The sequence below is a fragment of the Corvus moneduloides genome, chromosome Z (genome assembly GCF_009650955.1).
Source record: "Corvus moneduloides isolate bCorMon1 chromosome Z, bCorMon1.pri, whole genome shotgun sequence".
Taxonomy (NCBI): domain Eukaryota; kingdom Metazoa; phylum Chordata; class Aves; order Passeriformes; family Corvidae; genus Corvus; species Corvus moneduloides.
The window spans coordinates 13,655,572-13,681,255 of NC_045511.1; the positions used below are offsets into that span (position 1 = coordinate 13,655,572).

Consider the following 25,684-nt stretch of genomic DNA (forward strand, 5'->3'; position numbering starts at 1 on the left):
AATAGCAGAACATGGGGTGGAAGGTAAAACCCTTGACTCCTAACAGAGGGAGGGAGAATCAGGAGCCACAGCACCTGTTTCACAAGAGGGAGAGAAGGTTTAATTTTCCATTCCCAAGAAGAGGTGGTTGAGGGCAGTCCGTACACGCCAGAGATCAAGCCTTCCATCACACACTGTATAGTGGAACCAAAGATTACTACTGAAGAACACAATAAACTGAGCAAAAGCTACAGTCGTGATGATGTGTTTCAGGCTGATTCAATCCAACACACAATAAAAGCAAGGCACTGAAATAAAAGCAAGCTTCAGTAGTTCGTTTTCTAAATAATTGTGCACATTTGTCAAACAACAGTCATTTCACTTTTCTGTCAGAGTGACCTTTGTATGTGGGGGTTTCTTTGTCACAATTACCCTGAAAGTATCTATGTACAAAGCAGATACCGCAAATTTCAATCCCATGCTCCTTTTTAGGTTAATTGTAGTTTTCAGTGGACAGAGCAATTTAAGGGCTGTTTGCAGGAGATCCTGCTTTATTACTTTTCAAGTTGCCCCACCCAAGTTTTGTTCTCTCACACATTCAGCCCAGAGCCCACACAAACACAGGTTTCCACCGAATGTATCCCAGCAATCTTTCCATTCCAGACCCCCAAGTAACTTAGCTTTTCATACTTTAAAAACTGCTAAATGGAAACTCACTACTTCGAACATTTGGCATTAAAAAGAAATGCCAAGGCTTAATTAGCATAGAGTCCAGATTAAGATTGAGATTTTACACTACAACATACCTAACTGCCTCATCACTTTGAGATTTATGGAACGATGATTACAGCAAAGGCCAGAAAGCAGAAATTTTTATTAGAACTGCAAACTTCTCAACCCCCGCATAATAGTACAACAAATGGGCATTTCCAGAAATACCAGAAGTTAGAGCTGGTAATTAGCATTGGGAAATCCCAGCCTGTCTTGGCTCTGATTCTGACAATAGGTACCTTTTCTGCTGAACTGCACAGTCAATTTTCAATTTCAAAAGACACTCTACTATTTTAATTATTTAGTATTGAAGGTATTTGGAAACAAATCGCAATTCTAACCTTCTCGTCCCATTCGACAAGATAGCAATTGTCAAACGTGTTTTTCAGCTGATCTTCAATACCCACAGAAAAGGGTCCTAAAACTTTTCAGTTTTTCCTATAGACAAGACACTGAAAACAATCCAAACCATCAGAGCCTTCAGAAAAGCTGCCTTTTCTAGGGTAACCCAGAACATGGTTAAAAGCCAATCTACCTAAACAAACCACTTAAACACTTACATAATCCTCGTATCAAAGAGCTAGATACTTAAATGTGTGTAGGTGCCTAAAAATGTTGACGAGCATCTTGTCATATATAAGCAGTAGGCAAAACATGTTTAGACAGGATTAATCTTCACACATTTGAAAATCCACTTTGCCACTGTTTAAGATTCTAGATGCTTTTGAAGTCAGGACACAAACTGACTAGTTACTACAGAAAACACTCCAATCTCAAGTATTAGAGACCTAATAACACATCAGTAGCCATATTTTTAATTGTAATTTTTCAAAATCTGCTTTTCTAAGCAGAAACAATTAAGAACTTCTGTCTTACTGGGTAGAGACATTCATTCTTCACTGTGTGAATAAACTGTGGACTGTCTGTAAACAAATTCAACTGTGAAATGATAGTTCCTGGTAGCAACTTTCTCAAGTGTTACATTTGATAGCCTCTATCAACAATTAAAATGGTCATCCTTTTAGGTGGTCAGCTTTTATGTGTTTAATGGCAGGTTTTGAGTTTGATAACGAGAAGCAAGAGCTGAGGAGAGTGGAGAAAATACAGCTCCTCAGACAGAAGAGACTTGTTGCTTTGTCAAGACATGATTGTGGTTTCTGTTGCCTACACATTCTTTAAGTGTGCACATCCACTGCTTAGCTTCCAGTCTTGGCATTTGCTCCCACCCAGCCACCCTGCTCACAGATTCCCAGTCTACAAGCATCCTCCTGTGACTACACATCATACTTTGACAATAGTCATTTGTGACAGAGCGATAAATCCCATTCCTTCTCTCCAAATACACGTGTTCACATGGCAACAGTCACCCCCAGGAAGGATTTCACAGCGATTAAGTGTGTCAAGGACAAAGGATTCTCCAGTTAATGGGGCTGGCTTCACACACAGTAAATCAGGTGAGATACAGCAATGCAGCAAGAGTATGAAGTGAGGAGTCTCTTTTCCATCTAAGAGTCATACTCTTATCTCTCAGCTGTGGACTGTACAAATTCTGCTAAATATTTAAATTAGCAGCCTTATTTACTTGTGTGTTCCTGCAACTCCTCTGCTGGCATGCCCACCTTTGTGCTTTTGGGCCAATATTCTCAGGGTGTGATCTGACAATGTAGCTAAACCAAGCAACAGCTGGAGGAAGGGACGGCCTGCTGTTCCTCCTACTTCCACCATTCCTCTCAGGGCTGACCCTACCGTAACACAGAGCAGGGAGTTACCCAGCTGACACTCACCCCACAGAGTAATTTTACATCATTTCTTGTGCTTGACCTGGCTCACTGCAGGGTCAGATACCCTCAAAATGAGAAGAGTAGATGTGAAAAAAGAGGGAGCAGGGCCATCTCTTCCACAAGCATGGTGTCATTCAAGCACCAAAGCAATGCCCTTTGGCAGGGACACCAAGAAATACACTTGAATATCAGTAGTTATACTCATTTTCAGTTCAGCCACTGCAGGAAAGCCTAGAAAGCTTCAGTACATCCGTGAAATTTCCTTCATTGTCTTCATTCCAGCACAGAGTTTCTCCAGCCTTACTGCTGGAGAAGTGTTGTGTAATTCCTATGTCTCACACACACCTTGAAGACTTCCTACTCTTCCCACTCTTTATTTTTTTTATGCTAACAATGAGGTTACAGAGAAGCGCAGTCTTCCTTACCCCAAGACATCTTCAGTTCTAAACTACGATATATTAAAGATTTCCTTTAGAAAGGGATGAGAAAAATACTCAGTCCATCCCTGATTTTACCCTCATCTCCAATCCAAGAGCAGTTACCACATCTTGTGAATTGAGATACAAATACAAGTGACTAATTCCCATTAAAAAGACATCCTTTTTCTCCTCCTCAAAAACTGTAGCTAAGAGCAGCTTCTGGGAACTGAAGAGAAGGATAATTTTCCTTGCTTATCTTGCACAAAATATAGGACAGCTCCTGTTGGTTGCCTTGAATTATGCCCTTAAGGCTTGGCTTCAAAACAGAGGAAACCAGACTGTCATGGATTTAGACTGTTGTGCTCTTAGAGCTGCGTATCTAAATTTTAGGTATCTGAAAAATCCTTTGCGGTCAACCTTGTCTCCAGCCAGTAGACAGCAGTAGTACCAAAACAGCAATTATGTTCAGACTGCCCTTGATTTTGGGGAGAGGCGTACACAAGTTATCAGGGCTAGATAAGTAAGGAATAAGTGAATCAGTGCAATTTATGACAGTGGCTGGACTCGCTATAGCAAGGTCTGGTTTCATCACACATGTCACTTAGCCTTTGCTCTAGAGCAGCAGCCCAGGCAAGCAGCATAAAAGTGTGCATGAAGTCATCCTAACACATGGGCACACCTGACTTCCAAGTGTGTTCACGTATTAGCCAACAGACTGCTCTCGTTACTCGAGCAGATGCCTATTAACAGTTTTAGCGATGTGGATGAACTCAAAATAGCAACTGCTGCTGCTTGTTGCAACAGGAGCAACAATGTCTGGCCATGGAACTCTAGCAGTTCTAAACTGAACAGTTAGATGGGACATGAGAGACTTGTGATACTATTTTTACTTGTTGTGAAGTGCCACAAGACAATGTGGCACCAGCTGATTCAGTCTGATGACCAGCAAAACCAAATACTGCTAAGTAGTGAAAAATGTTTCCCTCTGCACCCAAAATTACAATATTTCTGGAATATTCTAGATATTCTAGAAAGCAAAGGTTGGTTGACATATTTAGCTTGTTTATAGAGGCAGTCTTTTAAGAAATACCTCTTGCTAAACTGAAGGAGTAAAGCATCCACCAGCACTGCTGCAAGGACGCCAATTCAGCAGCTGTACCAAATGCTAACCAAATGCTAACTTGTGGCTCAAAAGTAGTAGTCAGCACATCTGCAGGTTACACCACAAGAGTAACTACCTTCTGCTGCTGATGATGTGCACTACAGGCTGGATAAAGACACATCACTCTAATGGTGTACCATGAGACCATCTTTACATCAAAACACCCACTGAGGGCACTGTGTAACTTTATTCCAGAACATCAAAACTTCTTAAGATGCTCCATTTTCAAACCTAAGGATCTTAAGCTCCAGGACACCATCACCAAATCTGGCGATGACAAACAATACATCACTTCTTTCAAAAGGGCACAGAAATTTAGGATGAAGAATGAAACACCACATTCTTCACAGATCATGAAAATTTGTTACAAATTCCACACAGTATCTGGAAAGTCAATTAAACACAAACGCACTTATTTCAGACTTCTTACTAGCAACACAAAGACTTGGAATGCATAGTAGTAGGAATAGAAGGACAAGAACAGGACTGGACTACAGCAGTTCCACTGCTCCAAGGGAAGTATTGCTTACAACACATGTAGAAGTTTGGGTTTCCACTGATACATCTACTACAAGCAAGATGATGTGCAGCCTAATGTCTCTCTAAATGCTGTTCTGAAGATTCTCCTGAGAACCTCCATATTTATGTCTTCCTTCCTCACTGCTCCAGCCTCAAATCCACCCCTCCTGTCATACTAGAACTGATAAACCACAGCTGCCCTAATTGCTCAGCTGGTTCCTGTATTCTTGCTGACAAAGAAACCCTGCCACAGACTGGGGAGACAGTACATTAAGTGCTCAAACACCACACTGATAAGAACAGCACTAGGCTTAGACAGAAATATGATTGGGTAGTAAAGTCCTTACTAGGCTTAATCCTAAACCTGGAACAAAGTTCCAATTTGGACACCAGCACAATCCAACAGAAGTTCTGCAGACCCCACAGACGTGTGCATGATTCAGCTATGGGACCAAGGTAGCAAAATACTGTTACTTTGCATAACAGATAATGGCTCTACAAATAGAAACAGCCTACTCCATACTGTACTCAGCTGTTGCCTTTGTGTTTGCAAAAAGGTTTTCTTCTCTGTAATTCATTAACCTGCAAGCTTATCAAGGTGGGAGTGAAGAACTTGTTTCCAGCATGAAAACCAGCAGTCAAACTGAGCAGAAATACTTACGTCACTCTTCCTGAACTTTGCTTTTAAGCTCTTCATGCTGATCACATTCAACCTTCCAAACCTTTGAGGAGCTTTTTACTCTTCTTCAATATCTAAACAAAAAAGAAAGAAAGAAAGATTCCAACTTGATACTATTCAGTTCATTGGCAGGCAGGTCAGAATTGAATTTACATATCTCTATCACCCTTTGAGGATTTAGCCCTCAAGCTCTAAAAAAGATTAACAGTCACCGAAGGGAAACTTTCTAACTGTTTCTCTAAACTTAGAAGTAAGCCTAAATCTGACCAATGAAGAACAGAACAAACATTTACCAAAAACTCAGTTGTGTATCCTGTTGTACTAAATACATCTCCACATAATTAGATCACCAACTTGTTCATACATGAGCAGATTTCCCTGACCACTGCCTATTTTAATATTATCATCACGACAGCCATTTGTAAAGTGGCAAAATCATAATTAAGCAAGCCAAGTATTCATTAAAACTTCACCATCCTATCACCAGGGGTCTGCACTGGGTAGGAGATACCAACACTATCATATGCACAAGTCTAACCACTAACCAAATTCAAAATTGTACTTAAACCATGCAGGACACGTACTAGGACAGCTCAACATAACACAGCAGACAGAATTGCCTGAGCAAGACAGAGGTTATTGCTGGAAGAATTGTTTTGGATTCTTCCCCATAAGGGACTGTACGTGTATTCTTAAGAGCCATAGCTGCTTGTACTTGGCAGGGCACTATCACAGCCATGTTCCCCCTTCCTCCCTTTCACATGAAGGAAAGCAGCAGTTGAACAAACATATAAAACTAATGCAACAGACAAGCTGCAAACTCTCACAGAGGAAAGTGAGTGTCTGGAGAAAAGTTTCCTACAGAAAGCTTCAGTGATACCACAGGTTGCCAATCCAGGGCAAACATAACAGGTAACAGAATACTAAAATAGCACGGCAATGTGCTTTTTCCTCGAGCACAGTAGAAAATCTTAATGAGAGACCAACGTCTGGATTGGGAAATGCACCTAAGTAAAAATGTTCCACATTTCTAGTTCTACAGTATGCTTACTGAGATAGTTAGCTGGTTTCATCTACAAGTTTTAGCTGCTATACAAATTCTTTCTGAAGAAACAGTTTAAAATTAAGGATGTTCAGCTGTATAAACTTCCTCCCTCCACCCTAGAAAAAAAAGTAGAAAAAGTTTTACAAGTCTAGTCAGACAAATAAATAACTGAAATGAGGACTGGAGCATAAATTCAAATAGGTCATGCAGGGTCACTATGTTTCACATCACTCTTCAGAAACAGCAGATTACAGTTTGATAACCTAAGGGCGATTCAGTTGTTTCATAAAAGTACATCTCATTATTATAGGGCAAGTTGCTATGTTCTACATGATCACTCTCCTATGAGTTTTATAAATCCAACTACACAGTATACCGTTAGTAGAATGATTGCTTCCACAAAATACAACCCTAACTACCATTCAGGAATAGCAAACAGTGCTAAGTAAACATGTTACTTAGTTCAAACCCATATTTATCTGGCACCCATTTAAGACAAACTCAAGTACATTTCTTCAAAAAAAAAAAACCCAAACAAACAAAAAAATCCCATACTCTATATACACACAAACACATTTCCCACAGGCCAAATCCCTCCAGTAGGTAGCAGTAGGTAATCTGGATGGAGTTATTCTGTAGGTTGTTTAAAAATCATTAAATTGAATTAAATTACTCTAAGTCTAATTAAGCAGTCATTTTCAAGCCATGTCAGGTCCCTGACTGCTTCCAGGTATATGAAAAAGGGGTTTCATTCAAAATTCTTGCGTTTAATCACAAGGAAAATGGGCTTGTGGCATTTTGTTTAATTCTTTAGCAAGCAAAAAGAAAAAAGGAAAGTAGATTTTGCAGAACCTTGTCACTCCCTGACGTAGGTGAAAATTTCTTAGCTTTTTCCTGGGTGGAATGGAATATTTGTAAAATAGTAAAAAAAGTAAATTAAAAAAATTATAACCGAACAATCAAAAGGAAGGAATTATTTCTGATTGCTCTGAGAGAAGCATACCACTTTGTTTCTGCTACACCTACCCAAACTTTGGAGAAAGTGTTTAAATTGCAAATCAGCTGTCATAACCTGCATTGGAAAGGAGCCTGAACCTCAACAAGAGCCCAGTAATCTCCCAAATCATCATCTGGTAACACCAAGAATGATGAGAACGGCAAAGACCAGAAATGCCAAGGTACAGACAAGACAAATACCGTTATCTACCTGGCTTTCTTTACATAGCACACCAGCAAAAAGCCCAAATCAAACCAAACCAAACAAACCACAAACTGCTAAGAGAAAAAAAAAAAAAACAACAATGTAAAGAAAGTTTAAAGATGTGAAACATAACACAATATCCCACAAAATCCAAAACTTAACAGAATTTTGTGTTTTATAACTTAAATATACTTTGACTAAAAGAAGTGAAATGTTTAATTGGACCAGTTAATGAAGTATAAATAAATCCTGTGCACAGGGAATTAAAAACAAGAAATCTTTCCTCACATACAGATTGCCAAAGAATTGTCTGCTGTAGGCTGTCCTTCCCCCTTCCCACTCCCTCAGCATTTTTGGCTCCTATGGACAAAAGATTTATTATAGCTCCCAAGGAAGACAAAGTGCTCAATTACAAGGCTGTGGGAGAGATGAAAACTCCTTGTAGGTACACACATGCAGCAGCTGCAAAGCTGGACTCTCTTCTCTGAGGAACCTGTAGCAAAGTCTAATTAACAAGTTTTGCAAGCACTCATAGTATGTTACTCTCTCTCTTGAGAGAAAGGAAGAAGTGTTTCTGTCAGAAGACGTGTTTTTCCCACCACATACTTCACCTCCTGCATAAGTGCATTTTATACATTGAATGTGAAACTCAAATCCTCAGCGTAATTAAAAAAGCATGCTCAAGCATTCAAAAACAGCATTCCCAAGCTTAGTGTGTTTTTCACATCTGTATTTTTTCCATAAGATATAGTTAAACATAAACATTAAGATTACAGTTTGTGCATCATAATGCCCATAACCCTTCAACTGTAGAGATAAAAATGCATGAAGTGGTGAGGGCTGCATTTTCTTGTCACTGTTTAAAGAGGAAGTCCCCTCTCAAAGGGTGTAATTATTGGAATTGATGCAAAAAGAGGTCAGCATCCTGATTCGGCAGAGCTTTATGACAACTGTTCATTTGCCCGAGGGGGGATAAAGGAAGCGCCATTAATACTCTCCTGTTTTACAAGATAGGAAGTGACTACTAGAAATTCACTAGAGAGCATCAAGACACTTCAAAACAATATTTCTGCAATGAATCACAGGTATTAACAAGAAGCAATCTCTACTAACAGAGGCATTTCTCCACTTTCAGAACGAATGTGTAATAAATACCGAACACTGTCATTTTATAGCTGCAGCAACTTAGCAGCAGATAAGTGCTTAACTCCGGGGATTCTCAACAGCTAATGCTGATCACGTGCTTTTAACCATTAGCTCCAAAATTAAATATCTACTCCTCTATCTCATCTTCCTTTAGTTTAATGTCAAGAAACAGCCTTGAGGAATACAAGCCACAAAAAACAGCTTTAGGTCAGTGGTAAACCTATCTAGCTGAAACAAGAGACATTGAAGTGGTGGTAATCTTTGGCCTCAATAATTTCATTGCAACTGTGTTTTAATACACAATGCAATCTTTAGGTTTAAATGTAGGAAACAGATTAGGATAATCTTCCCCACTGATTTATAGTGAGATTTGTGCAAACCACAGTAAACAAAAATAATGACATTTTTTTCCCCCTTTCATTCAATTGCATTAAAACCAGAGCAAGGCCTTTCAAACAATGTTACAATTAACTCCTTGAAGGAGCCAAAGATCCAGTGATGCAACAAGGAAAAGCCTTATTTTCCCTAAGTAAAACTGGAAGTTTACAGTAAAACCGTGTATTATGCACAGTGTTCATGCTAATGAGTCACTCCTCACTGGTAAGTGCTGAATTCAATTAATTTAGGTGTCAAAAATCTTGCACCTCTTTCAGAACACCCTGAGAAGACTCCATCTCACACAGAGCTCTTTCACAGCAAAGCATGACTAATATCAACTAATTTCCCCTTCCCCTCCCAAAAACACTTCAAAAAAACTTCTTTAACCTTGAAAGATTACAGGAAAGATTTACAGACTCTACGCAAGATCTGGCAACACACACAGAGGTGTGGGGGAAATGAAAAACGGGTCTGGAGTGTGGAAGAGTACTACTGCTGCTATACACTTACAACCTCCTTTGTGTGACTACACCTACTCTCATGGGGAAAATAAGGGGCCCCAGCAGCATCTTCCCCCAAAGCACACCATCAGTTATCCTCTGGGTGATCACTTTCTAAATCACAAGCCCAGTTCTGACCCAGAAGCACAGCCCAGCAGCAGCCAGCACTGGGAAGCAGCCAGAGGCGTCAACACTAATGCATCCCTTCTGCTGATCACCTTCAGTATCCAACATCATAAATGCTTCCCATCCCTGAGCTTCCCTGACCTACCCTCCAATATCAAGAATGTGCTCCAGCTCAAGCTTCTCTTCAACACTGCCAGAGTCACAGTACTGCCTGGAGGCATTAGCCATTGCTCAGCCTCTTTGGCTGCTCCAACATAAATGCAGCAAGTCCACTCTGTCCTAAAAAAAAATCCACCCAACACTCCACCTCCCCTGACTACTTCCTATTTCCATCCAGCTGAGCATATTGTTCCACTTCTCAGGCCAAATCAGAGAAGCATGTATGATGCGACCAAAAGCTACAGGAATATTTCCCCACTCTTCATCAGCACAGCTCAGTTTTTCCATCTTGAGTAACCCACCCTCCTATCATAGGGAAAGTCAAATGAAACAGAATTTTATAAACTCAGTGTTACCTATAAAGACAAATAATTCTTGGCTTGGTTAATCTACTATTACTTACTAATGAAAATGCAGTGAAAAATGCACCGAGAAGCCCAAGCACTACACAAGAGTGGGAGTGATTTATATACAGTTAATCCCACTCTAAACAGAATCAGACATCAGAGATAGCAAGGGCCTTGGGTAACTTAGTGCATTCCCTCTATATGCTCACAAATCACTGGCAAGGATGTGCTGAACTGTACAAATTTAAGCGTCTGAGCCCAGAAGTTAGAGCGCCAGAGACATTGCAACACTAACAAGTCTACAGCTATCACTCCTCTCTGTGATATACTTTGTATCAACTCTTTACTCTTACACTTCCTTTGATATTTGGAACTTGCAAATGTTAAATTTCCTTTCAATGGATTCAGGTGAAGCAGTACCAGCCTCTGAGGATACATACAGCCAATACATACCCAGGCAAGATGGTTGATCTGGAGATACGTGCAGTTTGTTTAAATAGTGTATTCAAATGCAGTTCTAGGCAGCCAGAAGAAAGCTAGCATCAACAAGGCCTTACACACAGTGAATTACAGGAGCAGCTTAAGAGAAAAATCAAAATGTGACATCACCCTGATTTGTTTACTTGGCATATTAGACAGGACTTAGAAAGTCCGGGCAAATTTGCCATTTGCTCCTTACATACAACTTTATTCCAGTCCCACTCCAGTTCTTTTGTCTGGAAGTGTCTATCAACACACACCCAGGCCAATGAAGAGCACAACAAAAGAGACAGGACTTGTTGCATGAACTGGGACATACTGCTGCTCCTTCTCTGCCTTCAATTTCCCTGTCTCTAAACCAAACACACACACACACACCCACACACACACACCCCCCTTGCATGGCCCTCAATTTTGAGACCATCTTCTTTAGTTTGATCATACATAAAACACATTGCAGTTCCACAGACACTTCCATGTTCAATATTCAGTTCAACTAGACAAGATTGGAAATAAATCATCTAGCTACAATTAGCAAGAGAGGAAAACGCCTTAGAGTCCCACTTCTGAAATTTCAGTTCTTAAATGAGAAACCCACACAGATAACAACACCTAGTACTTGTTTATACTTCCTCCCTTCCTAGTATTCTGTTATCAACCATTCAACTCGATGTTCTTCAGAATCATCAAACACAACAAACTGAACGGTTGCAACATTAAATCTGTGAAGAGACATATCCATGACTTTATGGATTAATTCTGGAACAGCCTAAAGCAGAGCAGTCATCCACTAGGGCTGGAGTTAGAAAGATAGGAATATCAAAGCAATTTACCTAAGACACTTGACAAGCCCCACTCTCATAAACACCTTGGAAGGGTATCCTACTGGAAACTCCTTTAATCTAGGAACACCTTCAGGGACTGTGCTGATAACACAGCTCCTCTATTCAGCTACCAAGTTCTTGGGTAAATATTTCAAGTGATGAAAACAGAGCATTTTTTTTAACATTACCCAAAAATTGAGAGTTTCATGTGTTTCTATCCTTCAATAAAAAGCACTAAAAATTCAGGTATTTTCTATTCTGGAAGACTATCAGTGCTATAAAGGACATCAGCAAGATCAATATTTCTACCTTGCTGGATGATGTCTGTGGAATGGTATCTGTGCTGCCATTCAATGAGATCTGGACAGGTGCCAGAGCTGGGCAGAGAAGAACCTCATGAAGTCAACAAAGACAAGTGTGGGGTCCTGCAGCTCATGACGAATACATCTCATGGACCAGTACAGGTTATGGGTTAGCCTGCTGAAATCCAGTTCTGTCCAGAAGGACCTGGGAGTCCTGGTGGACAAGTTAACCATGAGCAAGGAGTATGTCCTTGTGGTGAGGAAGTCCAATGGTATCCTGGGGTGCTTAGGAACAGTGTGGACAGCACGCTGAAGGAGGTTATCCTCCCTCTCTGCTCTGTTCTGGTGAGGCCATATCTGGAGTGCTGTGTCCAGTTCCAGAATGTCTAGTTCAAGAAAAGCAAGGAATTTCTGGAGAGGGTCCAGTGGAGGGACACAGATGGCTGGGGAACTGAAGCATCTCTCTCATGACGATAGGCTAAGAGAGCTCAGTTTGTTTAGCCTGGAGAAGAGACAACTGAGAGGGGATCTTAACAATGCTTACAAATACCTTAAGGCTGTGTGTCAGGAGGATGGGGTCAGACACTTTTCAGGGGTACCCAGTGACAGGACAAGGGGCAACAAGCATAAACTGAAACACGGGAAGTTCTGTCTGAATATGAGGAAGAACTTCTTTACTTTGAGGGTGACAGCACTGGAACAGGCTGCCCAGAGAGGTTGTGGAATCTCCTTTTCCAGAAATATTCAAAACCTTCCTGATCATGATCTTGTGCAACGTGCTCTAGCTGAACCTGCTTTGGCAGAGGGGTTGGACTAGATGATCTCCAGAGGTTCCTTCAAACCCCAGCCATTCTCTGATTCTGAGATCTTAGGATAGTCAAGTGATTTTTATCTGATTTTATTCAGGTTCTTGAAATTTGTATTCTATATCAGCAGCACCAGGTGCTCAATAAATATTGCAGAAGAAGATACAGTGTTTAAGATACTTCTTCCATCCTTCACGGGCTTATGAATCTTCATATATCCCTTAGAGTTAACATGTTGGTGTCTCAGGCAACTAGTTGTAAACAAGGTCCTCAGAAAGTACTCGAGTGTCAAAACTCTGCAGAGATATTTCAGGGTGTTCCAAAGTGCCTTTGGGAAGTCAGACATCTGCAAGAACTAACAGTAGCTCCCTGCCTCTCAGAGTTATGAGAAAAGAAATGGAACATCCTCAGCTACTGAAGTTACAGAGTCACAAGCAGACCAGCATACAAATTCTTTTCCTTTTATAATGACTGAACAAATCTGGCTTTCTCTCTCCTCTACCCATTCCCCCAACAGATTCATGTGGGAGGAAAAAAAAAAAAGACATGTCTTGTTTTACAGTATTTTAAGTACAAGCAATGGCTTCCAAGCAGAAAGCCAAAAGAAGACTATGACAGCTTTAGAAAATATACATAAATTACTACAGCATTCATCTAAAATGCAAGTTCTGCCTGCAGAGGAAGGACTTGTCAAGACTTAAAACTTCCCAGGAAAATGCACTAACCACATGGCTCTCCCTCAGATGAGACCATCTCAAGTTCAGCACACAGACAATTACCATCACCTCCAGGTGCTACTGGCCATCTTGTTCTGGACCCTAACACAGAGGAAGGATGCTTTCTTTCACTGCTGTGTTCTTCCACTCCAGTAGTCCTTGGCAAGTACCTGGACTGTTAGTTAGCCCAAAGTGCCAGTGGAGAGCTTCAGTTGCTCCCAGAGTTCACCAGACTTGAATGTCTCTGGCGGCTGGATAGAGACAATCTCTGCTCTAACATATTACCAGAATTACACTTATTTGCACTACTTCCTCTGAACCCTAAAACCTCTGAACCCTAAAAGCCCATGACCAGGAGACTCTAAATGTAAAGAGTAGCCAGGACTGACAACTCTGAAAGCAAAGCCCAAGCTACATCAAATACAGCTATCACCTGCATGCATCCACAGGCACCTAGACAGCAGCTCCAAAAAATGCTGGGAAGTGAGCAGGCTTCTCAGATATGCAAGAGGTAGACACACAGCAGGAGCCAGCTGCTCAAATCTATAACCCCAGAAGATGGTATGGATTGACACGCTTCTACCTTGGAAGTTTTAGTATTCTTCTATGTCTGCCATTAAGCAAGGCACTAAAGATTTGAATTTATTTGTTCTGGTTTCCCTTGTTTTTTTTTTTTCCTCTATACTTGTTTCAAACATTATCCCTGTGCAAAAAGAACTAGCTCACAATCAGCTTCCCAAAGGAATGTGATTAGGGTATTGTTGCAGCAGGATTTAGAAATTACCACCATCTTACACAAGAACTAGCTTTCATGTTTCTCCAGTCACAGCTTCTCCCTCAAAAAAGGCATGAGGTTCTCATCAGAGAGGGGGAGAAGGAAAACTGAACAGAAAGAACAGAAAGGAAAAAAAAAAAGGAGATGAGGCAAGTGAGTGATGAAGTGCTTACATCACTTCATGAGATGAGCAGCCTCCCATCTAGTCTCTTCTTCACCTGATGTTATCCATCTCTCTCTTGGTTCAGGGAAGCAGAGAGGAGGAAGTAGCATTTTATTGCTTTGCTAGCACATGCACTCTTGGAAGGGGAGGAGAAATGCAAAGGGACAATATTTTTAGAGACTGGAAAGATGGGTGTCTGCTACTGAACAGTGACTTATTGGCACTGAGCTTGGCTTCAAATCAAGGGAACCCTGAGCTCATATGGTGTGTTGTTCTACTCAAAATGCTCTTTCACTCTGGTTCATATGGCTGTTATGCAATTCTTCCAATAGTAAATAAAATCTCATTGACAGCTTTCCATGAGTGTCCCAAGAGAAGAGTCAAGCAGGTCATTGACAGATATTTACTAAATTCAGTTACTCCTAGTTAATCGTGGACACCAGCAAACCTTTCTAAAATGATGCATGTGTAATTTTTGGCATCTGATCTATTTTTTCTTTTAATGACACAGCTAATCTACAACCTGCTAGGGTAGAGGAGAAGAAAAGAAAAAGGCAAAAAGAGACTACAGCTTCTACAAAAGTAGCAGTAGACTGGAATTTTTTCATAGTAGTAAGCACATTCATACTCCTTACAGAAGCAAATGGGAGAATTCGTTAGAGATTCTGCAACGCTGTTAAAGAAGATTTTAACTACTCTTTTCACAAGGAGAAAGTTAAGAATGTCACAAGTGGCAACAGCAGACTGCAGAAGGCTTGTGCTGCCAAATGCTGTGCAAGAGGAAGACAAATCTTTCGCATGCCCTGTGGGAAGTTAAAAGCACAGGGTCCCGATTAAACTCAATGCTACTCCTAAAGCAGACTACTAATTTTTTTTCTTTTTAACAGCAACAGAAGATCTGGATCTTTTAAGCCCGCGCTGCCGTGGGAAGGCGCAGCCCCAGGCCCGCCCGCGGGGTACGGGAATCCGCAGCCGGCAGCGGGGCGGGGGGACCGGCGGGGACCGACAGCGACTCTGCCCTCCACGGGGTCCAACCAAACCCCCCGGACAGCACCGGGACAGCCGGGGCCACCCTCCTGGTCGGAGGGAGGGATCTGAGGGTTCCCCCCCGCGGGAGGATCTAACTCCCACCAGGGCGCCCCGGGACCGGCACTGCCGCCGCCGGGGCTCAGCCGGACCCGCGCTACCAGGGACCCCCGACCCCGGGGCGGCTCGGGCGGCTCCGCTCGGGGCCGAGGGACCCGCGGAGACCCCTCTGCGGGCGGGCAGGGGTGCGGGGCGGTGAGCCGGCGCTGCCATCGCTCACCCCTGCGGGCAGCTGTCACTCCCCGCCATGCATCTTGAGAGGAGAACAAAACAAAACAAAGCAACCAAAACATAAACTATAGAGTAAATGGAAATAAACAGTCAAGCGGCAGCAACTCACAGGCTGGGTCCCCCCGGTGTCCCCCGCTCCCCCACACCAGGCAAACGGGTCTCTCCGGCAGCGCCCGGCGAAGAGAAGGGAGAAGTTCCCTCGTGTTGCGCCCCGCAGAGGTTTCCCCGCTGGGGCTGCGCCGCGGAAGAGCCCGGAGCCCCCCGCGCCGGGCGGCGGAGGCGGGAGCAGGTGGGCGCCGCACACAAAGCCCCATTCACCGCGCCCGCCGCCGCCGAGCGCGCACGGACCCGCGCCCGGACCCGCGCCCGCCGCCCGAGCCGCGCCGCGCCCTCACCTCACGGAGCGCCCGCGTCCCGCTACGCCGGTGCCGGAGCGCCGGGAGCCGCGCACCGAGCGATCCGCGGCGCTGCCGAAGGGCGGAGCGGCGGCGCCGAGCGCCCCGGGACACTCGGGGGCGGGATGGGGCGGAGGGGCGGGCGTGACACGGCGGCCACGTGACGGCGGGGCTGCGGCCCCCCGCGGGCAGCGGCGGGCGGGGAGGGGGCTCGGCCCCGCCCCGCCCGGGGAGGGGCTGCGGAGGGGGAAGGGAGGGAGGGAGCGGGTCTCGGTGGGGGACGCTGGGGGGAGACCACCCTGCTGGCTGAGGGCCGGGTGCGTGAGTGTGAAGAGGGAATCACAGAATCTCTGAATAAGCGGAATTGGAAGGGCCCCACAAGGATCATCAAAGTCCGACTTGTGGCTGTGCACAGGACACCCCAAGAATCACACAATGTGCCTGAGAGCATTGTCCAAACGCTTCTTGAACTCTGTCAGGCTTGGAGCTGTGACCACTTATCTGGGGAGCCTCTTCCAGTGCCCAAGCACCCCCTGGGTGAAAGACCTCTTCCCGATATCCAAGCTAACCCTCTCCTGACACACCTTCAGGCCATTCCCTCAGACCCTGTCACTGATCACCCCAGAGAAGAGATCAGTGTCTGCCCCTCCTCTTCCCGTCATGAAAAAGTTACAGACTGCGGTGAAGTCTCCCCTTAGTCTCCTTCAGGTTGAAGGTGGGTGCCAATCCACTGCCATCTCTGGATGCCTTCAGATCTCCTTAGGAGAAAGCTGGGCACAGGGGCAGGGGCCAAACATATGTCAAGTTCTTAAAGAAGCACAACTGCTTCAGCACATGACGGAAGTTCTGCATTTTGGTTCTCTCCAAAGCTTCCCTGTGTGTCAAATGCCTCTTTGTCAGACCTATAGGTAGGAAGGATTGTTTGAGAAGAAAGAGAAGTGGCCACTTTTTGTTCAGGATCCAAATTAATGACTGGTGTAGTGTTTGGCTACATATGAGCTTAGAGATCAGAGAATCACAAGTGGGCTTTATAGAAGTACCAATGTTCTGATTCACTGGATATGCTTTAGGAGTCTCTTTCCTGTAGGCCAAACCCTTCTTCTCAAAGTTGAACCTCTGGAGCGCCCTTTCTCTTCTGTCAAGCCAATGGCAAACAACCTTGAAATCTCACCAAAAAGATCACCTATGCAAGACCTTGCACATTTTGTCGATGAGTTAACCTGTTAAGTGAGTCTCTGTGTACCATCCCACCACAAGAGTCCTGCCAGAGCTGCTTCTCATCTACCAGCCCCACTGACCACAACTGGGCTCCTCAACTGAGAAGTTCTCCTTTAATCTCTATGATCGCTCTTATCTTCTCTGTTCTCAACAGTATCCACACCTTCTGAAGTGGCAAACAGTACAGGGAGGAAATGAGCACTTCAAAACTTTAGGTCATTATTGTAATAGTGGCAAGTATTGTTATTAAACAAATACACTTGATTATTATCACCAAAAGTATACTTTCCTCTGTAATCTGCAGCGCTTACCTTGGTCAATTTGTTCTGCATGTGTTTTACATCTGAGAACAGCCATCATTGTGCCAGCAGTATTTTCTCTCTTTTTTTTTTCCCTGTTAAAAAGACACACCCGAAAATGTTGACCTAATATAGTTAATGATGAGAATTTAATTTGCGCAAAACCAATAAAAACAGGAAAAGCAAACTTTCCCTGTAATGCTAGTTCATCAGCTAGAAAACCTGTTCCATTTATTATTGAGTTATCTTGAATTCCTGCTATTTTTTAAAGCCAAATACATGTGTACAGTATTGTTAGAAAGTCTCCTGCCTACTTATAGCAACACCAACAAACATCTGTGTGGTCACGACCTGAAAATGTTACTTAGTCATTATCTCTTGCATTTGCATAGTTTGACCAAGTATGATTTTTGTTTCTGTTCTCAATGCCAGTATATAATAAAGATGGAGTTTGGGTATGTTTGCATGGGATGTTCGTATAAAATGACACATGAATAACAGATAGTACCTTCTGTCTAGAGTATCATAAAATGTTCACTTCTTGAGAAGTGGAAAATACCATACATCTTGAGAAGTGGAAAATACCACTACCCAGAGAAGTACTGTTCATCATATAACCTGTGGACCAAGGTAAAGGCTTTGGGGTTTGTTGTGGCAGCAAGCTTAAACGCATTAAACCAAACTGATCTGTCTCTCAGAACCTGACTGCCCTCTAGGTTAGTCTCCTTGCATGGAAGACTGTCCTTCTCTCTCTTCTTTCCTGAGCCCCCTTTTTGGTCCCCTTCCAAGGGCCGGGCACTGCCTTTTATTCAAAACACTCCTATGTAATTTTGTGGCTGGAGCCTCTGCAGGCAGGGGACAAAGCTGGGAGCTCAGCTCTGTTCCAGATTTTACCCTGATTGTGCTACAGTACTCTGCCATAGTCATGTTCTTCCACCTGTGCTTCTACTCTGGGGCAAACACAATTCTTTGCGAGTTTCATTAAATGCTCAGCATAAGCTAACAGAAATTGTTAGCTAGATGGAGAGAACCTAATCTGCAGGGTAAAGTACATCCTACACAAGCAGCTTCTCTCGAAATCTAAATATTAGCATGTTGGCTGTGTGACACTCTTCCCGTGCCCCTCCATTTCTTTTTGCAGGCATGATGTTAGGATGGGAGTGGAAGAGAATATCCTCCTCTGCTCAGTGTCCTGCAAAATGTGAGAGGTTGCACTCAGTTTTGACTGGGAATTGGCTGCCCACAGTGAGGATGTAATGAAACCACCTATGCATTCCTAGCCACTTCTCCAGTGGGGAGAGGCCTGGAAGTGGCTTAAAGATGTCTTTAATCACACCTTATCACTCTGTCTTGATAGCATCTGCTAATTAGCTTACCTTGTCATTGTTAATTTTTTTATGTTGCTTCTGGCTAGTTTGTTTTGGTTTTTTTTCCCTGCTTCTGGCTACTGCCTTTAGCAGAACACTGAGCACTGGCTACATCTCCATCTAGAAATTATTTGCGAAGGAAATCACACTCCTGAGATGGCTGACCATTTCTTGCTATCCTTCAAGCAGCTTAAACCTATTCTATAAGCTCTAAGTGCTGCGTTTTCAGCTCCCTTGTTGGACTTGTTCTGGTCTGATTATTTTCAATTGGAATATAGTTTGGTTTACTGATCCTGGCTGTTATTTTTCACTGAAGTACAATTTAAGAAAAGTTTAGTTTAGATTTTGAGACATGATTTTGTTTCCAGACTGTTCTTTGCCTACAGTAAAATTTTTTTTTCATCCTTTGTAGCAGATGTCCCCCATAAATGCAAGAATCACTGTGGTAACAAGTGAGAGAGTTAAAAAATGTAATTTTTATCTGTTTCCACCAGAGTGCTTTCTTTTTTTAATAGCTTGTTAGCACAGAAAGGAGGTGATTGATGCCTCTTCACAATATGGCATGTTTAGAAAACTTGGTTGGGAATTTTTTGTCTTTACTGTTTCCATGCTCTTTGTATAGCAACAGCAATGAGGCTGACAGTGTCAGCACAGGAAAATACTAAAAATTGAAGAAACTCACAACTAGAGCTGCACAAACTGGGCTCTTAACTGAGACAGAATATTCAGAGAGAGGAAAGCCTACCTAGGGACTTCTTTTACTTTGAACTGAACTTTCAAAGAGCGAAGGAAAAAATCCAGTAACAGTTGCAGGGAATTATCTAGATTATTTCAACTTTCTCTTTCAAGATGTATTTGCTCTGTCTCCAACAACCGTTCTTTTTTGTCATGGTTTTTACACCTGCACTCGCCCTTGCACACTTTTCTGCAAGGAGCCCCAGTTTATAACTTGACCTCTTCACAGTCCCAGGTGACATTTCTTAGAAAGCTCCACTGAAGTTCAGGTTGTTCTGCCTTTGTGATTGTTCCTGCACCACAGGGTCCTGATTTGCCATGGCCTCAAGTGGTGCTGTGAGGCTGGGCTGCCCTTTAAATCTGAATATTCCTCTTCTGCCACAGGAGCAGAAACCAGGAGCCGAGGGAGGAGGCCCAGGCTGTCTGTGTCACTGTGGCTAAACCCTTCAGTGGTTTTGCAGCAGAGATCAGGTGAACCCTGGGGAGCCAGCCCTAAACAGCAGCTTTACCTGAGTGGGAATGAATGGATGTTCCAGTTAGGAGGGAACAGAAAGGTATTTTACTGTTCTTTCTCTGTGAGAGAAAGGACATTATCTGCCTCTGGTTATACTTTTCATTTTAGTTTGTAGCTACTGGAATATACAAAAGGAATTAATGCAATCTTTCTTAAGTACAAAGAGTAAAAATTGTCTTCTTTTTTCCTTTCTTTTTCTCCCATTATTATGGAAATCTGTGCTTGCATATTAGTGTCTTTGATAAGAAAGTGATTTATGTAGGTTTAACCAGGAGAAAATTATTTTCTTGGCCTCTTCACCAACATTCAGTGTAAAATAAGTTAATTTTGTTTATCTTCTCTGTAGGGACAAACTCAGCTTTGTGTTGCATGGAAGTGGGCTTGATGATCTAATGCAGCTTTCCCATAGAGCCTCAGAATTACTCCATAATATATTTAATTCTGAAATTATTTTAAAAGCACGAGCCCATGGAAACAGCAAAAGAAAATTACATACTTTTTTACACAAACAAATTGTGCCTGAAATGGCAGAGCATCTATGCTTTTTTAAATTTAAAAAGGAAAAGGTGTTTCATTTCTTCTTATAGAAAAGCTAATGAAGCAGAAAGACAACTTACCAAACAGATATCAAGACCTCTGCAGGGAAAGAACAAAGCTTTGTTAAAAGCCTATCCCAGAACCAACAGGGTGTATTTCAGGTCTCAATACCATGAATACTGTTTATGTGTAGCATCTACTGCTTTGTCCTTGAATCAAGAGTACTTTGCTCTCTCTTGCACAGGGCCATAGCAATTCTGTGCATACGGGCTTGTTCAAGTTTTCTCCATTCTTCTTCTTCAAGAGAGGAAGATTTCTCTCTGCTTGGCCCCACAGATACAGATGGGAATCAAGATCACTTACGAGAAAATCCCCTGCTACCCAGCCCCTGCACAAACTAGAGGCTTCCCTGAAGGCTTGAGGGCTGGGATTTCTCAAAAGCCTGGTGGGAACACCTGTGTGAAGCCACCAGACTACCACAGACAGGGAGACCACACCTCATGCAGAGCTGACTTCCACCCCTCCACAAATGTAAAGGGCCCTTTGAGGGCGCACCACTGAAAGTCCTGAAAGGCCAGTTGCCCAAGAACGACCAAGAAGATGATTATACTAATCTGAGGATCACTAAAGAGCAAAATTCCTAGTATTTAATTACACTGTTGAGCACCTTGATTATGTTGTAATAGCACAAAAGTCAAAGCAGTTCCCACAGAAGGAGGAAGCTACCTGCCGTATACACTCCACGAAAGGAGTGCAGGGAGTTGCTTTGTCTTTAGTCTTGCTCTAAGGTTCCTATTCCAGTCAGAATTTGTAAATCAATTTCCTCTTCCCATTCAAACCTGAAAAAACCACATTCCTGCATATTTTATATGACTATTTGCATTACAGAGAAGCCAAGCACCTTGCAAATGGCATTTCAAACTGCTTATTTTTTGTCTTTGCTCCTCACAGGATTTCTTAATGCACTTGGCATCAGCAAGCTGAAACTCCAGTTCTGTCCCATGCTGTATTCCCACGACAAAATTTCTGCTGCTGATTTTGTTGTGGAGGTACAAAATCCTCTATGCATTCTATCTTTGTTGACACTCTTCCAGGTTTTGGAAAAGAAGTTTCCTTACATTTCCAGAGGAACCAAATCTCACTTTGTCAGTCATCTGTTTTGTTTTTTTTTTTAATGCTTCCTCTGATGCAGAGGGTTTCTGACCATATTAAAACTTCTACAAAAAGAAAAAGAGAAAAGAAAATCCAAGGGTTCTTTACACTGTATCATGACAATCAAACTTTGGTCTCATTCATATTTGCATGCAAAGGTCCCTGCCTCTGCTGGGGTTGGTGTAAATGAGTGCCAGACATTCCTTTTTACTTCTCAGAGATGGCTACAGCATTTTTCCTGGATCACAAGAAAAAATATCAGAGCATTGGAAAGTGGGATGGGGTCCAAGTTTAAGAGACTGCGATTTAGTGTAGAGACATTGGAGATTTCTGCACTTTGCACAAGGACAGATGTAAATCTTAGGTAATCCTGCTCCAGCAGAGAGGTTTTTCTTAAGGACTTGTACAAATGAAGCATCTAATTAGCACCAAATATGTAGCAAACAAGGGAGTGAGAGTCAATCTTTGGTATGCTGTACTAGTCCTTAAAGACTGTGACAAACCAAAACATCACAGAGGAATACAATGGTTCTTAGAAGTTTATAAATATAGACCCAAGGGCAGAGTTTCATGAAGTGATGAGGTCTGGCTTTGGCATTATCGAAGTTAAAAAACGCCAAAGCCACATTATCCAGAGTATAAATTCACTCTACTCAATAGAAATCATTCATGCTTTCTTGAAATGATTTCTTTAAAGTGATTTCTTCTGTCTAGTAGGATTTTTCTCATGTGGAATATCATGTGTCTGTACAATGCATCGCTGCAATGAACTCTATTCTCACAGTTTTACACTGTGTGCTTACTCTTTGCTTGAATATTCAGTCTCAGGGACTTCACTGCCTGATGCCAAAAAAGCTTCAGTTCATCTGTTTAGCAGGCTCCTCTGGTCTTGAGGGAAGAAATCATTTGCCTGCCATGGAATGATCCACAGGATCACATCATCCTCTGTGAGGGTTGTGTCAAATAGTGGTCATCAGCAGGGTGATCCCCCTTCTCCTTCCCACACACTCACTCATCCTTCATGACCAGTTGGGGATTCAGGGATCTGTGACTGAGTCTAGGCCAAATTTTACTCTTCTCTCCAAGTCAGGGAAACACAAACCCATCTGCTGCTTTCCAATTACACCAAACATACCACAAGCCTTTGTTTTCTAGGAACCACTAGGTCCCTTGTGCACATCAGTGTAAACACCATGTGGTAGATGCGATGATCTGATGCCAGGTTAGATGTGCTCACATTTAAGGCAGATCATGTTTGTGCTGAGAGCTGCCTAGCTGTGCCCAAATCCACTAATAATTACCGTGAAACCATGGGCTTTTATAACTGATGGTATGCAGAGTTCCTAGAAGTTAAGGCTCTTCAACTCCTAATTGGGATCAGCATCATCATCATACTGTTGTCTTTCAATAAACAAAACATACAGATTTCAATTTGCTCCTACCAGTTCTTTATGAGGAGAGAACTGTTTGTTGAGTTTGAACTGCTGCCCAAGAAATGAGAATAAACCTGGGGGTTTTTTTGAGAATGACAACGCATGCAGAGAGATCTGATCTTACAAAAGCCTCTGGTGGCACTGACCTCTAAGGAAATATGGAGCCTGACTCTGGAACCTGTTAGTTTTAACCCTGGGCACCAAAGTCTGTTCTTGCAGATTGTGTCAGTGAGAGCCCAGCTGACAATCCGGTCAATGCCGTTAGCTTTCAGGATTAATAAGAATCATTAAATACAGAAAAGGAACATTTGTTTCTAATCAGTTCCCCTACTTCTGATGCCCTGAAAGTAAGAATATGATTGCTGAGAGATATGGATACAGTTTATTAATCAATTTTTACAGTTTCTTAATAAATTTTTAAGTACATTTAAAAAGAAAAGCCAAGAAACCATAGCCTCAGGTTGAACTTATTACTGGAAGGAATGGAACCATTTACAATAAAATGTAAAAATAAAGCACAAAAAGTAATTATGAAAGAATTGCTTGCTTGGGTACTTGCTTGTCATTTTATTTTATTGTGCAATTTGAAAACACGTATCTTTGCAAATAAACAGTGCATACTTATTAGCAGTAAGGATGTTGTCAATTCCATTCTAAGTGGTTGAGTAACAAAATCATAACTGCAGTTGGATGCTGAAGAGTGGAGACAGATGGATACAGTATATGTTTTTTTCTATGAACATTAGATAGTTGGTGATTGTTGGAATGAAATAAAAACCAAGTACTTTAAAATAATTTTACAGCCTTTTCTCAGCATTTTTTTCCGCAATCATATGCAAAACCAAGGGGTTTTTCTTCAGAAAATTCAAAGAAAGGAAGAGTCTTGAGGGCATTTGTGCACATGCTTCTTAAAAAATCTCAAAATGCTTCTTAAACCATCATTTTCTATAATTTTATTTTAAAAGAAGTGTAGGTCATCTTCCCTCCTTTATCAACTGAGCCTTCCAAACACCACCACTTAATTTACTCTTGGCAGCTATCCCTGAGGAACCATATTTAAACCAGATTGCTAAATAGTATACTAACGTTATTACTTGCAAATATTTTAAATGGAGATGGTAAAATCTCTGTATTTGGATATATTTGAATTTTCTGTCATTAGCTGGGCCCATACTTGATCTCTGTCCAGAATTTAATTCTTGCTGGGCAAAAGTCTTAGCCTCTGCTATTCTGCCTTTTGGATCAAGTTTCAGAAACATCTCCTTGTCTCATCAAATACCCAAGAAATTTCAATTTGGGTCAAAACTTCACAATTTCATTAAATCACTCTTAAATTCAGCCTTGTTACTTATTCCAGAATCCTGCATATCAGTGTTCTAAGTCCAGTTTTTACATGAAGAAGTATGTAGAATGAAATTGGAATCACATTCACCATTATTATATCTGGATGATGCATCATCCAAAGGCTGCAGTATCTGTTTGGAATGAGAGGCAGACTGATGAAGACTCAGTCTCTAGTACCAACTTCATCCTTCAACACAGTCAGTGCTTTGAGAGATTTGTTTGAAGTACTGTATTTTCTGGAGAAAGCAAATAGGTCCCTTTGCCCTGAGAGTCTTTATTAATGTAAATCACGGAATGAGAAATTCCCTTGGGAATGGCAGCTTTGCCTTTGAATTTCATGTTCACTTTTATTTCTGACCGAGCTTTCATGCAGCTTTTGAACTTCCCTTCACCTTTCTTTCTCAGCACCACACCTTCCCAAGACTCTGCTCTCAGCTTCAGGAACCTGTGTCCCACATGCTGTCCTTCAAAATATGTCAAATCAGACCTTTTTTCCACGAATGAGGAATGAATATTACACAATGAATAGCAGGGCTCAGTGAGATATACCTTCCCAGAAGGGACAATTACTGCCTATGCCTGCTTTAGCAAGACATTTGAGTCTAAGGCCCATAGTCACACAATACCAGTTGGGAGTTTTTCCTTCAGACAACACTTGGCCTTGTTTCCTGAGCCAAGTGTCCCTAAAACAGGAGTTCAAAGATATCCAAAGAGCAAATTGCTGATTTAGACCCCTTTACTCTCCTCCTTCCATGCCTCCAAGGAGTTAGAATACATTTAAGAGGCATTTGGGATGGACTTTCTTCCGAATCTAATTGATCTCTTCTCTGTGGTGACCAGTGACAGGACCCAAGGGAATGGCCTGGAGTTGTGTCAGGGGAGGTTTAGGTTGGGTATCAGGAAAAGGTCATTCACCCTGGGCACTGGCACAGGCTGCCCAGGGAAGTGGTCACAGCACCAGCCTGACAGAGTGCAAGAAGTGTTTGGACAATGCTCTCAGGCACAAGGTGTGACCCTTGGAGATGGTCCTGTGCAGGGCCAGGACTTGGACTCAATGACCCTTGTGGGTCCCTTCCAATTCATCTGGTTCTGTGA

General features: G+C 42.3%; 1 protein-coding gene across 5 annotated transcripts in view; it reads right to left on the reverse strand.

Moving 5' to 3' along the window:
- Positions 1 to 16,097, reverse strand: part of RAI14 (retinoic acid induced 14) — an 87,051-nt gene extending 70,954 nt beyond the window's left edge. For 4 of the 5 annotated variants that reach the window (XM_032096082.1, XM_032096081.1, XM_032096079.1 and 1 more), the window contains exons 1-2: positions 15,991 to 16,097; positions 5,293 to 5,384 (exon numbers count right to left, since the gene is read on the reverse strand). In XM_032096082.1, coding sequence (XP_031951973.1) covers positions 5,293 to 5,328 — 36 coding nt within the window. In that variant the 5' untranslated portion in view covers positions 5,329 to 5,384; positions 15,991 to 16,097. Of the gene's footprint in view, positions 1 to 5,292; positions 5,385 to 15,704; positions 15,801 to 15,990 lie in introns of those variants that run through there. The other variant, XM_032096076.1, reaches the window with a different exon arrangement.
- Between the last annotated feature and the right edge of the window lie 9,587 nt (positions 16,098 to 25,684).